The 14,819-nt window shown below is 47.1% G+C and overlaps 1 protein-coding gene across 1 annotated transcript in view; it reads left to right on the top strand.

Moving 5' to 3' along the window:
* The window catches only part of stard9 (StAR-related lipid transfer (START) domain containing 9), a 111,500-nt gene that overhangs the window by 87,065 nt on the left and 9,616 nt on the right, over positions 1-14,819 (top strand). The window contains exons 16-25 of the mRNA XM_062043309.1: positions 327-409; positions 496-557; positions 634-815; positions 885-1,326; positions 3,187-8,443; positions 8,514-8,645; positions 10,500-10,563; positions 14,115-14,218; positions 14,305-14,369; positions 14,448-14,650. Of these exons, the coding sequence (XP_061899293.1) occupies positions 327-409; positions 496-557; positions 634-815; positions 885-1,326; positions 3,187-8,443; positions 8,514-8,645; positions 10,500-10,563; positions 14,115-14,218; positions 14,305-14,369; positions 14,448-14,650 (6,594 nt within the window). The remainder of the gene's footprint in view (positions 1-326; positions 410-495; positions 558-633; positions 816-884; positions 1,327-3,186; positions 8,444-8,513; positions 8,646-10,499; positions 10,564-14,114; positions 14,219-14,304; positions 14,370-14,447; positions 14,651-14,819) is intronic.

The raw sequence follows: 14,819 nt of genomic DNA, 5'->3' as shown, positions 1-14,819 counted from the left end.
CCTGTTCCCAATTAGCCCGTTCACCTGTGAGATGTTCCAAATAAGTCTTTGATGAGCATTCCCTCAACTTTCTCACTCTTTTTTGCCACTTGTGCCAGCTTTTTTGAAACACGTCGCAGGCATCAAATTCCAAATGAGCTAATATTTGCAAAAAAATAAAGTTTTCCAGTGTGAACATGAAATATCTTGTCTTTGCAGTCTATTCAATTGAATATAAGTTGATTTGTTGTATTCTCTTTTTATTGACCATTTACACAACGTGACAACTTCACTACTTTGGGGGTTTGTACTAAAGGTCCAAACGACTAATCTAAGTCTGTCTCTAGGATCGGTCATCACTTTGGGAGGGGTTCATAAATTTCGCTTCAACCACCCGGCAGAGGCGGCCGCCCTCCGGGAGCGCAGGCGGGTACGTGCGGATCGAACTGTGCAGTCTAAGGCTTTTCCGGATACTGAATGTTGGTTTATAAATTTGCCTGACGTCTCTGTTCTCAGGCGAGTGAAGGTGGCATGACCCGCACCGACGTTGAATTTGTCCCTCAGACTCCTGACCTAAGGTGACTACTGACTTCAAAGTGAGTGACTTAACAAGTTCCAGCATCAGTGAGTTTGAGTTCCTTCTCCTTTTAACAGCAGAGAGGAAGCTCAAGTAAAGGTCCAAGGGCAGCCAGGCCAGGAGTCCTCTGCCTGGCTGCATGTAGACCAGCAGCAGCGCTACGTGGAGGGTCTGCGCCAGGAGATTAGTTCTGAGCAGAGGCGGGCTGAAAGGGAGCTGGAGAGGGATCAGGCTCACATCCGGCAGCAGCACAGCGAGAGTAAGATTGACCAGTTGTCGTCGTTAAATTGTCTCCTGCAAGTCCTGAGTTTTTGTTGTCCCTCTGAAGTCCACCAGTGGATCCTGCAGGAGAAGTGTCACTGCTTAGAAGTGGAGCAGAAAGTCACCCAGGAGTTTGGGGTTCAAACTGACCCTCTTCTGGAGCAGCTGACGCGGCTTACGTCCGACGACCAGACTTCGGCTTGTCCGTCCCTAATTGTCGGGGCCAGGAAGAAAGCCGTCCATGAGGAGTTACTGAAGCATCACGCGCTGCGCCGCGCCGAGAGCCGCCTCCGCCGGAAAAAGCTGCAGTTCCAGCTGGAGCGAATCGCCCGCAAGCGCCATCTGTTGGAAGCCAAGCGGGAATTGCAGCGTCTGGAAAAGGCCTTGCCACCTGGATTAGACACCCCTGAGTGCCCCCCTGTGCAGCCCAAAGAACTTGTTACCCGGAGATATTCCTTCTCAGCGGACCTTGTGTCTCGACTCTACCCACAGCACACCCCGATATTCAGGTAAGCACAGCGGCTTAATAAACATGACACGCTAGGGGTGTAACGGTACACAAACATTTGCCATTCAAAACTAGGCTGCTACATTGCTAATGATTCATGTAACTATAGCTGAAAAAATAGTACAATAGCAATAGGAGAGACTATTCATCCCTGAACACCATGGAGTTCATGTAGGCTTAATGATGCACTTACATTATTATATCAACTATCAGAGAGAGAAACTCTTCATTTAACTTAATGTCCTTTTTTGCTGCTTCAACACAGCTCAATCAACACAGAAAAAGGTCAAGTGAAATAACAGACAGACAGGGCTTTGCTGTCCGTAACACACACACACACACACCGCAAAATGAGCTAACGTTACGCTAAAAGCGAATTAGCCTTCACCTCAAGCCAGGACTGCGAGCGAGCTGAGCTGCCGTTTATGTTTCTAGAAGGTCAACGGGCTCATAGTGATGTTACTAGTAGTTGACTGGGAGGTGTTTATCATCTTTTGGCGAGAGTCCGCGGCCTGATGCTTACCTGCTCCTCAAAGATGGACGCTTTTGACCTTCCTTTTTTTCAACAAGCACCTGGTGTCGAACTTTTGAGATCGGCCCCAGTCCACAAAAAATTTCAACATCTCACCCAAGTTAATTGGGCATACATGCACGCACACGCCCCTCCCCAAATCAACGCCTTCACCACTGCTTAATTCCTCCGGGGTTCTGGGGGCTGAGTAGCGCTTTATAGCGGCAGCCGGCCTCCAGGGCCCCAACCCCCCTCCCCCTCTGTTGCAAGTTGTTGTGATTACATGTACCATGTTTGTGTGCCATGCTATGTGAGGTTTTTTCCTCTGACTCAGTCTGGACCCCTCCTGAGGGTCCAGCCTTAGACTGATATTTTTTTTAGTCTTCCCCCTTTCCCAATGTCACCTTTTTCCCACCTTTTTAAGGAGCGCTGTAAGTGGCTGATCCGTTGGCGGTCCCGTCTTGTCCCCCTGTAACGTATGTCTGCTCTTAGTGGGACTGTGGCGAAAATAAAATTACAGTTCTTATGTGTCTTGTACATGTTAAGAATGGACAATAATAAAGTTGCTGTCTTTCTGTCTAAACGCTAAGCACTGACTACATGCGCTCTGAATACGCACTGCTGATTGGCTGTTACCGCTCTGTTTGTAACCAATCAGATGGTTGTGTGGGTGGGACAATGCTGGGTGCTGTGTAGAGGACTGACAGAGACAGGCAGAAGGAAGCGGAGCAGCTTGTTAAGACTTTAGCTTAGGCGGCTACTTTATATGTTCGTGTGGAAACTCGTTCGGTACACCTCCGAACCGAACCAAACCCCCCCGTACCGAAACGGTTCAATACAAATACACGTATAGTTTGTTGCGTTGACCAGCATTCCTCCAATGGGGAATTCAAATTGCTAGTCTCTCCCAGATTCTTTTTATGGCACATAAGCTGATGTTTATATTCAATCAACAGGCAGTAATTCGTATTTTGTGGTTTATTCTCCAAGCTTAGAGGACAAACGTGAGACCAATCCAGCACACCAGCGTTCCCCAGCCCGGTCTAGCTCGGTCTCCCCTCCAACCCCCGGAAGTCCCGTGATCTTCCCTCTGTCCCTCGCCCCCACTCCCTTTGTTTAGACTACTCCGAGTTATCTCTACTCTGACACATTCCAATCTAGAAGGCCAACACCTTACTATGAGACTCAAAAGAAGGAAGAATACTAGCTATTCTTTATATGACTATAGGAGTTTAGAAAGAAGTAACACTTAAATATGGATATGATTCTGATCTGCTTCCCACAAGTTACACCCCTATGACACGCTATAAGTTATTGAATGTTACTGATACCAATTTCTCTCTTCAACAGACATTTTCTCAAAAGGAATAAATCCACAGAGCTGACTTCGAACACTTCTTTTCAATGCTTAAGCAGCAGGAAGTGGGTTTCGGACGAGTGCCTCAATTGGGAAAGGACCCAGAGTTGTTCTGGGGCTCTCCCCTCAAGACTACACCAAGGAAAAGGGAGATCTTCTGAAAATGTAGTACTACCAAGTAAGGAGGAGACACCTGATCCGCTACGTAAACCACTGTTACCGCAAAGAGACTTGTCTTTTAAAAACAGATCAGGCGTACCCGCGACACCAAAGATGCCACTTCGACCTCCAATGCAGCCTCTTGGCAAAGAAAACGTAGGATCCAAAACAAACATTCAAAATTGTTTAGACCGATCCCAGTCATGGGACAACAGAGAAGGACTGACTAATTTTGTGGCGCCAGAGGTTAAACCTGCTATGTCCAAAATGTCCGGAGAACCGCCGCCAGGTGGAGAGCCCAAAGCTGAGAGACATTGTTTTCACTGGAGGCATTCGAGAGATACAAGCCATGAAGATAGTAGCATGATGAGCACAAGTAGCATTAAAGCAGCGGTCTCGTGCGGGGAGCTTGAACACGAGAGTCTGATCGAAGGTGTTGGGCAGCGGCGGTGGAACAGCACTGAGACCATCCAGACCAGCAATTGGGTCGAGAGACATCAGGGATTGGTCAGATGTGAGGAAGGCACATCGGAAGCTGAGGGAGAAGCGTCAGATCCTGAGAGTCTTTTCTCTCTCGATTCTTTATCATCGGCCTATGCAATGGCTCTCGCGGAGCAGTTGAAACGTGAAGAGAGCGAGCCTGAGAGTGAAGCCAGCGAGATGTCCAAAGACTCTTTGGTTGCGGATTGCCGACAGAATAAAAACTTTGGAAGGAAGAGCTTCTGCCAAAAAGTGGTTCCGACATACTCATTGGTGACTGATCCGCCACACTCCTGCGTGAAACAGTGCGGCAGTTCTCAAAAACCAAAGCTTATTACTACAGAGATGGACTGGAACCAGCAAGGCTCCTCTAAAAACACAACAAAAAACACTTCATTTCAACATTTGGGAGAGAAAGGGGTCGTTCAATCGTTGATTGACGGTAACGAGGGGTCTGAAAACCTGCCGCCGCTTACGGATGCTCAGTTCGCTTCTGTTTCAGTGGATAGTACCAGAATCTGCAAAGATTTAACATATCCACGTCAGGGAGAAAAAAACATTGGCCGCTCCAGAGTGAGCCTTTCTGATGCTATGTGCTCATCTGTTGATTGTGGTTCAGAATCTACTAGCACTGGAGGTTTAAAACTGCATGAGACGTCAGGAGAACGTTTGATATCAGAGAAAGAACAGTCAGACAAATGGCCATCTTCCGCCATATTGGATACTAAGTTCAAAGATTGCGGTCCAATGCCCTGTTGTGACGCTGACATGCCCGCTGCTGGTGAATTGCATCGTTTAGCAAACCCTACTGAGCAAAGCAAAGTGTATGCGTACCTCACAGCATCGCCTGAATGCAATTTAAACTGTGCAGCAGAACCATTGCGGTCTGATTCGGGGAAGACTGCATGTGGAACAGGAATTGGATCACTGAAAGACACAGAAACCAAAGATGACAGGGCCAACCATTCACCTCAGTTGGAATCATCTTCCAGGAAGAGGAACAAGGATGAGCAGGAGGCTTTCCCAGGTAGCCTAAAAATTCCAAAAAGAAGCCCTTCTCTAATTAGCAACCAGGGAAACACCTGGTCTGATAATAACAACAGTAACTCTTGTAACTGCAAAGAAAAACATAATGTGGCAGCAGATGGAATTATATCGCCGGATTCTAATGACGTGCCTAAGTCGTGTGAGGACTGTGGGCTTCACTCTCAGAACACCTCTTCTATGAGAAGAGATGAGGAATTGGATTTTGCAGTAGAGCAAAAGGCGGGTTCTCGAATCGACTACACCAGAAGGAAACATGTTTGTCAGGCTGAAGCCATTTGCAGCGCCATTGACCTGAGAATCTCAGAAGTGGTAAAAGAACACTCGAATCTGTCGTTGACTAGCAACAACAGAAGCTACTGTAGTCAGAGCCTGGCAGCCGGGATATCACAAAACCAACTGCGAGATGACAGAAGCCATCAAGCGAAAGGTGTGGTCAACAACATACTTCTGCTGGTGGATCATGCAAAGACAACTTTTGACTCTACATCAACCAATTCTGATAAAAACCCAACTGACCATGACATCTCCAGCAGCTGCATCTACCGAACAACAAGAAATGACGTGCAGAACGATTACACAAGTCAACAAAATATAACAAATGAGCTTTTTGTTGAGGTGATTGATTGTTCCAGAGGAGTAGGCTGCTCTGGGACTTTGGATTCCGGGACCTCGAAATTAGCTTCTGATGGATTCCATTTCACACCACACAAGCATCACAGAGAAACCACTCCCACGGGGATTGAAGCCTATGTCGTGCACTCAAATAGTAAAGCTGCGACTTCCGTGGTCAACATGAATTACAGTAACAAATGTCAAGGATTCTCACAGTGCATGCATGAAGACAGCAAAGCTCCTTGCATGTCTAAATGTGAAGACAAAGCGTCGACCAAGCGATCTGAAGCGCACACCCCAGAGAGCTTTGCCGTGTTAGAAGATGAAAAGAGTATCAGAACAACAGATTTTTGTCCAGCAGGTATGCTTAAAAACAGCAAGTCCAAAAGGTTGAGGCGGTCCAAGATACAGCCTCATTCGTCCTCTGATTCCTCTTGTAAGTCATCAGATGAAGACCAAGACCAAACCACTACGCAGCTTAAGCTTCGACCGAAGAAGCAGTCGAATGGAAATAATTCCAAGGTGAAGTGTAAAATGGAGGCAATAAAAGATGCTGCATTACTCCGAAAAAGACTCTCGTTACCTCTACAAGCATTGCCACCAAGGACAAATGTAGAAAAAACGACGAATAATGCGCTCATGCATTTCGCATCAAGTGACATCAACCCTTTCGTTCGTCAGTGGCAAGATGGCGAGCAGCGCCCTCAGTGCTGCAAGAACCCCGCCTTCGGAAGTGCCGCCGACCTATCCTATAAATCCCCGCTTTTAACCAGTACCGAAAAACGCATAACGAGGTGCTCTAGCGTTGATAACGGCTTAAACAGGCAGAACTCTCCCTACATTTCCCATTTGAGCACCTATGCCACCAGCAAGGTGCTTTCCAGCACGCTGAGCAGCATTGAGGACTATAAAAACCAAACCAACAAAACCTTACACTCAGCAGCCTGTCCTTGTTCATCTCATCCAACAGTCTACACCACCTCATCCAGTGACCATGTACCAAAAGGTTTTGCTACCAACTCCTGTCATGTGGATAAAATGTTTTCCTACTCATCTGACCCAGAGTCAAGCCAAAGAAGTACCAATGAGCAAGCCACTCAGACCGGGTTGGTCCTACCGCCTATTCAAACTAACCGAGCTCCACAAAGAAAGGAGCGTCACAAAAGAAGCCACACAGATGTACCAAAAACCAAAGAAGGAATAAAGGAGTCCTCGACGTGGACAAGTATGGAAAGCATGTCAGTTCACCTCTCGAAATTGATCCACAGCACCTCCGACCTGCTGGGAGATGTCCAGGGAATGAGAACAGGTCGCATGTTGAATCTACGAAGAAGTGCAGCCCTCTCAAATATCAGCCACAGTTGGACTGAAGACCATTCCAAAAAAGATTGCGCCACTGAAACGGTTATGGATGTCGGGATACAGACCGAAATACACACAGAAGGCCATCAGAGGTCCAAAAGTCACGAGCTTACCGTGACGTTGAGAGTGATAGGAGCTGAGGTGGTGAAAACTGAGACTGATGACAATATGCTGACTACAACAGACCCTAAAAGGCCTGTCTTGCAATCTGGTAACGCTACTGTTGGATGTCGGAGGCTGCTAAGATCTGCTCCTTCTAGAAGCACAAATAAATGCACACTTGCTGAGACACCAGTCTATCATACTGAAAACAGGTGCAGACCAAACGGAAGCCACATAATCCCAACTGTAAAGAACTCTACATCAAAAAAAGCAGTTGCCTTCACAGATCGGGCATCATCCCCGATACTCACCGTGGAGGTTCAGCAGCAGGTCACGCAGAGAGGAAAGAATGGTCAAAAGGACCACGCCTCATATGAGGATAGCTTTACTAAATCTTCTTGCGGGTCGTCATCTGTTTCATTAAAGCCAAAACTAGACTGTGACGTTTGCTCAGAAACGTCGGAATCACTGGAGATGATCAGGAAAATTAGCCTCAAAGACTCTGAAGAATGCTCCCCAAACCTTTGCTGGTCACTGGAGAAGAGGACTATTAATCATGAAGACAAAGGGAACGCCCATTGTCAGGTCAAACGGCACTGTGTCACATCTGTTTTTTCTCCGCCGAAATACCTCTCTGTCAGTGCTCCCATCAAACAATCTCATAGCAAACCCGATACAACCTGGCAGAGATCAGAAGTTGTGCCCTGTGACCGTGTCTGTGCTCGTTCTCCAATCATCGACAAAACCGATGACGCGGCATCACTCACGGCGAGCGAGTGCAGCACCGACATCCTGCTGAACACCAAACCGTTTACAACTGTGTCCGTCTGTCAGGAGCAAGTGCCCGAGGACCTTCCCATGCACAACAAGTTCACCAACTGGTCGGGCATCACCCTACAGCAATCAAGGTGCTCTAGTTATGCCTCTAACTCGGCGATGCAGTCTGACTTACGGTCGAGGGAAATCGAGAGGCTGAGGAAGGAGAGAGAGCAGGTGATGGCTTCCGTCAACCTCAGCGCCAACGCCATTCCGCTGACCGTGGAGCTCGCCGAGGCCAAGCTGCATTACGGCCGTGGAGAGACAGACACGCTCCTCAAGATGATGTCGCCGAGGCCCACGGACGAGCTGGAGCATCCGACGTCCAGCCAACGCGGTGGTCTCAGACATAGTTTAAGCGTTGAGGGTTTGCTGAAAAGGAAAGAAGAGCAATCTCAAGAGAACTGTCGAGCTCGAAGTCTGAGCCCATGCAAAGATTACCACTTGTCACCTCAGGACAAAAACCAGGTGCAGCAGATGAAGCCCGAGGTCACCGGGTGTCAGACAAAACAAGGTCCAGTAAGAAGTGACATAGAGCAGCTGCTTCGCGATTACGGTCGCGCCCGCGAGGAAGCCATGACAGAGATCGCCAAGGCCCGGGAACGACTACGTGAGAGGACGGAGGAGGAGAAGAGGAAGCTTCAGCAGCAGGCTTTATCTGCGGAGGTGAAGGTACAGTACATCTCACCTCTGCACTATCATGTGGCGTCAGCATGAGTGTGACCTTGGCGCGTGTTGGCAGGAGGACCCCAGGCATCGGACCAGGATCAGCAACAGCACCTTATGCACCGGATCAAGTCTGAGCTTGTCGTCTGGACCAACTTCAGGTTACAACAGCGGCAACACTCTGCAGCTGCAGCATGGCCAAGGACAGGTAAGCCCATTCAAGTCATAGTCATAGGTTCAATCCCAGGTTACACACGGGCGGAAGGCAGGGTACACCCTGGACAAGTCGCCCCCTCATTGCAAAACCAACACGTATGGACAGACAACATTCACACTCACATTCACACACTAGGGCCAGTTTCCCCATTGGAAAATGAATGGGCAAGCTACAAACTTCTGCATATCTCACATTTCTCAACTGATTTGGATGGATGGTTCCTTATTGTCATTGCACAAGTCCAACGAAATGTTGTTGTCAGCACAAACCCGTTCAAGATTAGACAAACAGTGTACAGGGTTACAGAACACAAACGCTGATAGGTCGCCACAAGGGGCTCCGTAAAAGATGGGAAAAAGGTAGACGCTGGGGGAAGATGAGTAAAAAAATACAATCCCAGACTTGGCCCGCTCAGGAGCCCAGTCTGGAGTAGGAAAACACTCCATAGTAGAGCACATATACATATTACAACATACAACTGGAGACTTGCAACAAGGGGGAGTGAATGGGGGCTACGGAGGCAGGCTGCTGCTATTCAAACGCTGCCCAGCCGTCCATCACCCCTAAGGGATTCAAGTGTCGAAGGCGTGGGATGGGGGTGGGGAATGTGTGTGCGGCGTATATTTTTCCTGGATGCATGTGTGTGTGTAAGCCTGCAGCGTCTCTGTTCCGTGACCTTGGTGTTCTTGCAGCCACCAGTCAGTCCAAAGTCAACAACAACAGATGTGTGTCCATGAGAGACAAGAAGGGAGTGTGTTGTGTCTTCGCCGTATTGTCCTTCAGGAGAGTCTAGAAGCCAGGGAACCGATTCTGTTCATAACTTTTATGGACAGAATTTCTAGACACAGTCCGGGCGTTGAGGTGATCCGGTTTGGTGGCTGCAGGATTAGGTCTCTCCTTTTTGCAGATGATGTGGTCCTGATGGCTTCATCTGGCCAGGATCTTCAGCTCTCACTGGATCGGTTCGCAGCCGAGTGTGAAGCGGCTGGGATGGGACTCAGCACCTCCAAGTCCGAGTCCATGGTTCTCGCCCGGAAAAGGGTGGAGTGCCATCTCCGGGTTGGGGAGGAGACCCTGCCCCAAGTGGAGGAGTTCAAGTACCTAGGAGTCTTGTTCACGAGTGAGGGAAAAGTGGATGGTGAGATCGACAGGCGGATCGGTGCGGCGTCTTCAGTAATGCGGACGCTGTATCGATCCGTTGTGGTGAAGAAGGAGCTGAGCCGGAAGGCAAAGCTCTCAATTTACCGGTCGATCTACGTTCCCATCCTCACCTATGGTCATGAGCTTTGGGTTATGACCGAAAGGACAAGATCACGGGTACAAGCGGCCCAAATGAGTTTCCTCCGCCGGGTGGCGGGTCTCTCCCTTAGAGATAGGGTGAGAAGCTCTGTCATCCGGGGGGAGCTCAAAGTAAAGCCGCTGCTCCTCCACATGGAGAGGAGCCAGATGAGGTGGTTCGGGCATCTGGTCAGGATGCCACCCGAACGCCTCCCTAGGAAGGTGTTTAGGGCACGTCCGACCGGTAGGAGGCCACGGGGAAGACCCAGGACACGTTGGGAAGACTGGCCTGGGAACGCCTCGGGATCCCCCGGGAGGAGCTGGACGAAGTGGCTGGGGAGAGGGAAGTCTGGGCTTCTCTGCTTAGGCTGCTGCCCCCGCGACCCGACCTCGGATAAGCGGAAGAAGATGGATGGATGGACTGAAGTTGTGACTTCTTTTCCTACTTAAGGAGACAAATCATATTGATATATAGACTATTCGTGGTATTTACTACGAATCACAACGTTTTAATGGACGAGCACGGTGCTGCTGCTCTTAGTAAACCAAATCCACGTTCTGTTTTAGACCACCGCTTTCCTGGAGGAAGACCTGAATGTCCGCTCACCCCCTGCAGGGTGTGGTCCTCAAGGTGAGTAAACGCTGCATTTTTGACAACTTGTTGGTGAGCACATTTAGCAGCTGTTGAACCCATTTAAGTCTCCACCACTTGGACTGGCTGACTGGTGTGGACACAAGCGGGCGTTGACATAACTGATGGCAGTCACACATAAGAGATACATGTAGACTGCAATATGATGGCAGTCACACATAAGAGATACGTGTAGACTGCAATATGATGGCAGTCACACATAAGAGATACGTGCAGACTGCAATATGATGGCAGTCACACATAAGAGATACGTGCAGACTGCAATATGATGGCAGTCACACATAAGAGATATGTGTAGACTGCAATATGATTGAAGTAAACAACACCAACATGTTATATGGACCATTGAAAATATAGAACATTACACACGGCGCTCAACAATCTATCAACATGTTTTAGTCTGACTTTGGTAAGCTATGAAGCCACACCACTTGATGGATTGTACTGTGCTTCAACATAGGAGTATTATTATGCTGTGTGTATAAGGTAAGACATATTATCTGGTGTTTTGTCTCGCAATATTATGCAAAACCAACTTTTCTTACCTTCTGGTACCTGCTGATCTGTATTTGGGATCTGCATAAGTCCAGAAAATTTGCGCGCATCCGCCTTTGTAGTCGATAACGACACCGTAGTACATAATCTTCTTCTTTTCCTCTATCTTCTTGTTATGTGACATTCATGTTGCCATTTCTAATACAAAGTAGTGTAAAGTTCTTACTTATATCTGTCAGTAAACTCACCATGGAAGCACTAAAACATACCGGTGTAGTGATTTTACATTATTCACCCAAGGAACTTTAGTTATTAGAGAGTTCCGGTCGGACGCTTTTTCACGGGACACATTTCGGGCGTTGTTGTTGCACTAGTGAGCCACGGATGAGGAGATGCTGCTTTTACATTTAGAAAAAAATAATAATAATATGACTCCTTTAATGCGCCTTTTGTATGAAAAAATATCAAAAATAGACCATTCATCAGCAGTGCGCCTTATAATCCGGGGCGCCCTATGGTCTGGGAAATACGGTATTTATTTTTATAATAAGAATACATTTTTAATAGACATTATTAGGTCATCTCCATTCAACCATGGACTAGACTCTCACTATTATGTTAGATCCACTATGGACTAGACTCTCACTATTATGTTAGATCCACTATGGACTAGACTCTCACTATTATGTTAGATCCACTATGGACTGGACTCTCACTATTATGTTAGATCCACTATGGACTGGACTCTCACTATTATGTTAGATCCACTATGGACTGGACTCTCACTATTATGTTAGATCCACTATGGACTGGACTCTCACACTATTATGTTAGATCCACTATGGACTGGACTCTCACTATTATGTTAGATCCACTATGGACTGGACTCTCACACTATTATGTTAGATCCACTATGGACTGGACTCTCACTATTATGTTAGATCCACTATGGACTGGACTCTCACACTATTATGTTAGATCCACTATGGACTGGACTCTCACTATTATGTTAGATCCACTATGGACTGGACTCTCACACTATTATGTTAGATCCACTATGGACTGGACTCTCTCACTATTATGTTAGATCCACTATGGACTGGACTCTCACACTATTATGTTAGATCCACTATGGACTGGACTCTCACTATTATGTTAGATCAACTATGGACTGGACTCTCTCACTATTATGTTAGATCCACTATGGACTGGACTCTCACACTATTATGTTAGATCCACTATGGACTGGACTCTCACTATTATGTTAGATCAACTATGGACTGGACTCTCTCACTATTATGTTAGATCAACTATGGACTGGACTCTCTCACTATTATGTTAGATCCCCTATGGACTGGACTCTCACACTATTATGTTAGATCCACTATGGACTGGACTCTCACTATTATGTTAGATCCACTATGGACTGGACTCTCACACTATTATGTTAGATCCACTATGGACTGGACTCTCTCACTATTATGTTAGATCCACTATGGACTGGACTCTCACACTATTATGTTAGATCCACTATGGACTGGACTCTCACTATTATGTTAGATCAACTATGGACTGGACTCTCTCACTATTATGTTAGATCCACTATGGACTGGACTCTCACACTATTATGTTAGATCCACTATGGACTGGACTCTCACTATTATGTTAGATCAACTATGGACTGGACTCTCTCACTATTATGTTAGATCAACTATGGACTGGACTCTCTCACTATTATGTTAGATCCCCTATGGACTGGACTCTCACACTATTATGTTAGATCCACTATGGACTGGACTCTCACTATTATGTTAGATCCACTATGGACTGGACTCTCTGACTATTATGTTAGATCCACTATGGACTGGACTCTCACACTATTATGTTAGATCCACTATGGACTGGACTCTCTCACTATTATGTTAGATCCACTATGGACTGGACTCTCACTATTATGTTAGATCCACTATGGACTGGACTCTCTCACTATTATGTTAGATCCACTATGGACTGGACTCTCTCACTATTATGTTAGATCCACTATGGACTGGACTCTCACTATTATGTTAGATCCACTATGGACTGGACTCTCTCACTATTATGTTAGATCCACTATGGACTGGACTCTCACACTATTATGTTAGATCCACTATGGACTGGACTCTCTCACTATTATGTTAGATCCACTATGGACTGGACTCTCACACTATTATGTTAGATCCACTATGGACTGGACTCTCACACTATTATGTTAGATCCACTATGGACTGGACTCTCACTATTATGTTAGATCCACTATGGACTGGACTCTCACTATTATGTTAGATCCACTATGGACTGGACTCTCTCACTATTATGTTAGATCCACTATGGACTGGACTCTCACACTATTATGTTAGATCCACTATGGACTGGACTCTCTCACTATTATGTTAGATCCACTATGGACTGGACTCTCACACTATTATGTTAGATCCACTATGGACTGGACTCTCACACTATTATGTTAGATCCACTATGGACTGGACTCTCACTATTATGTTAGATCCACTATGGACTGGACTCTCACACTATTATGTCAGATCCACTATGGACTGGACTCTCTCACTATTATGTTAGATCCACTATGGACTGGACTCTCACTATTATGTTAGATCCACTATGGACTGGACTCTCACACTATTATGTTAGATCCACTATGGACTGGACTCTCTCACTATTATGTTAGATCCACTATGGACTGGACTCTCACTATTATGTTAGATCCACTATGGACTGGACTCTCACTATTATGTTAGATCCACTATGGACTGGACTCTCACACTATTATGTTAGATCCACTATGGACTGGACTCTCACACTATTATGTTAGATCCACTATGGACTGGACTCTCACACTATTATGTTAGATCCACTATGGACTGGACTCTCACACTATTATGTTAGATCCACTATGGACTGGACTCTCACACTATTATGTCAGATCCACTATGGACTGGACTCTCTCACTATTATGATGACCTCATCGCCTCCAGCTTGGACTCGGCGACGACGGGCCACCTCCTTTGGCTCCTCCTCCTCGCTCTCCACCACCTATCAGGACATCACCACCAGCCTGCTCAGCCGCACTCTGGCTGAGGTGAGTCGCCGCCCTCCTCGCCGCCGCCTTCTTCTTCTTCGCAATGAAATACGTCACGACGGACTTGTTGCTGTTGACTCCGCCAGGTGCGCCTCGCAGCCTCGGGCGATCTGAGCAACCTGGTGAAGGGGACGGCTTCTGCTGGCTGGAGGTTGAGGGTCTTTGAACTTGACAAGTGCTTAACCGTGCCCTCGGTCTTGTTTGACACTCGGCTGCTGGCTTCACACAGACACCAGGGAGAGGAGCGAGGGATCCGGGTCTTCTACAGACCCTCCTCCAGGCCTTCAGGCCACGCCTTCTTGGCCGCCGGGGAGCTGGACGCACCCCTGGAGCGTCTGTGGGATGTCGTCCGCCAGCCGTCCAAGAGTCAGGCGTACAACCGGTCGATCCGCACCGCCTGGTCTCGACCACTAGATGGCAGCACTCAACTGGGTGAGCATCCCTCTTGTGGTCGTTATTTGAATTATGTTTGTATGAGATTACATCATCAGTGGCGTCCAACTCATTTTGATCACAGTTATAGCTTCACTCAGCGGGCCACTTCTAACTGCAAAACTAAATTAACGTATAATTTCCACATACTATTTCACAATTTCCCTTT

The sequence above is a fragment of the Entelurus aequoreus genome, linkage group LG03 (assembly GCF_033978785.1).
Source record: "Entelurus aequoreus isolate RoL-2023_Sb linkage group LG03, RoL_Eaeq_v1.1, whole genome shotgun sequence".
Classification (NCBI taxonomy): Eukaryota; Metazoa; Chordata; class Actinopteri; order Syngnathiformes; family Syngnathidae; genus Entelurus; species Entelurus aequoreus.
This window is presented reverse-complemented; position numbering and strand designations above follow the sequence as displayed.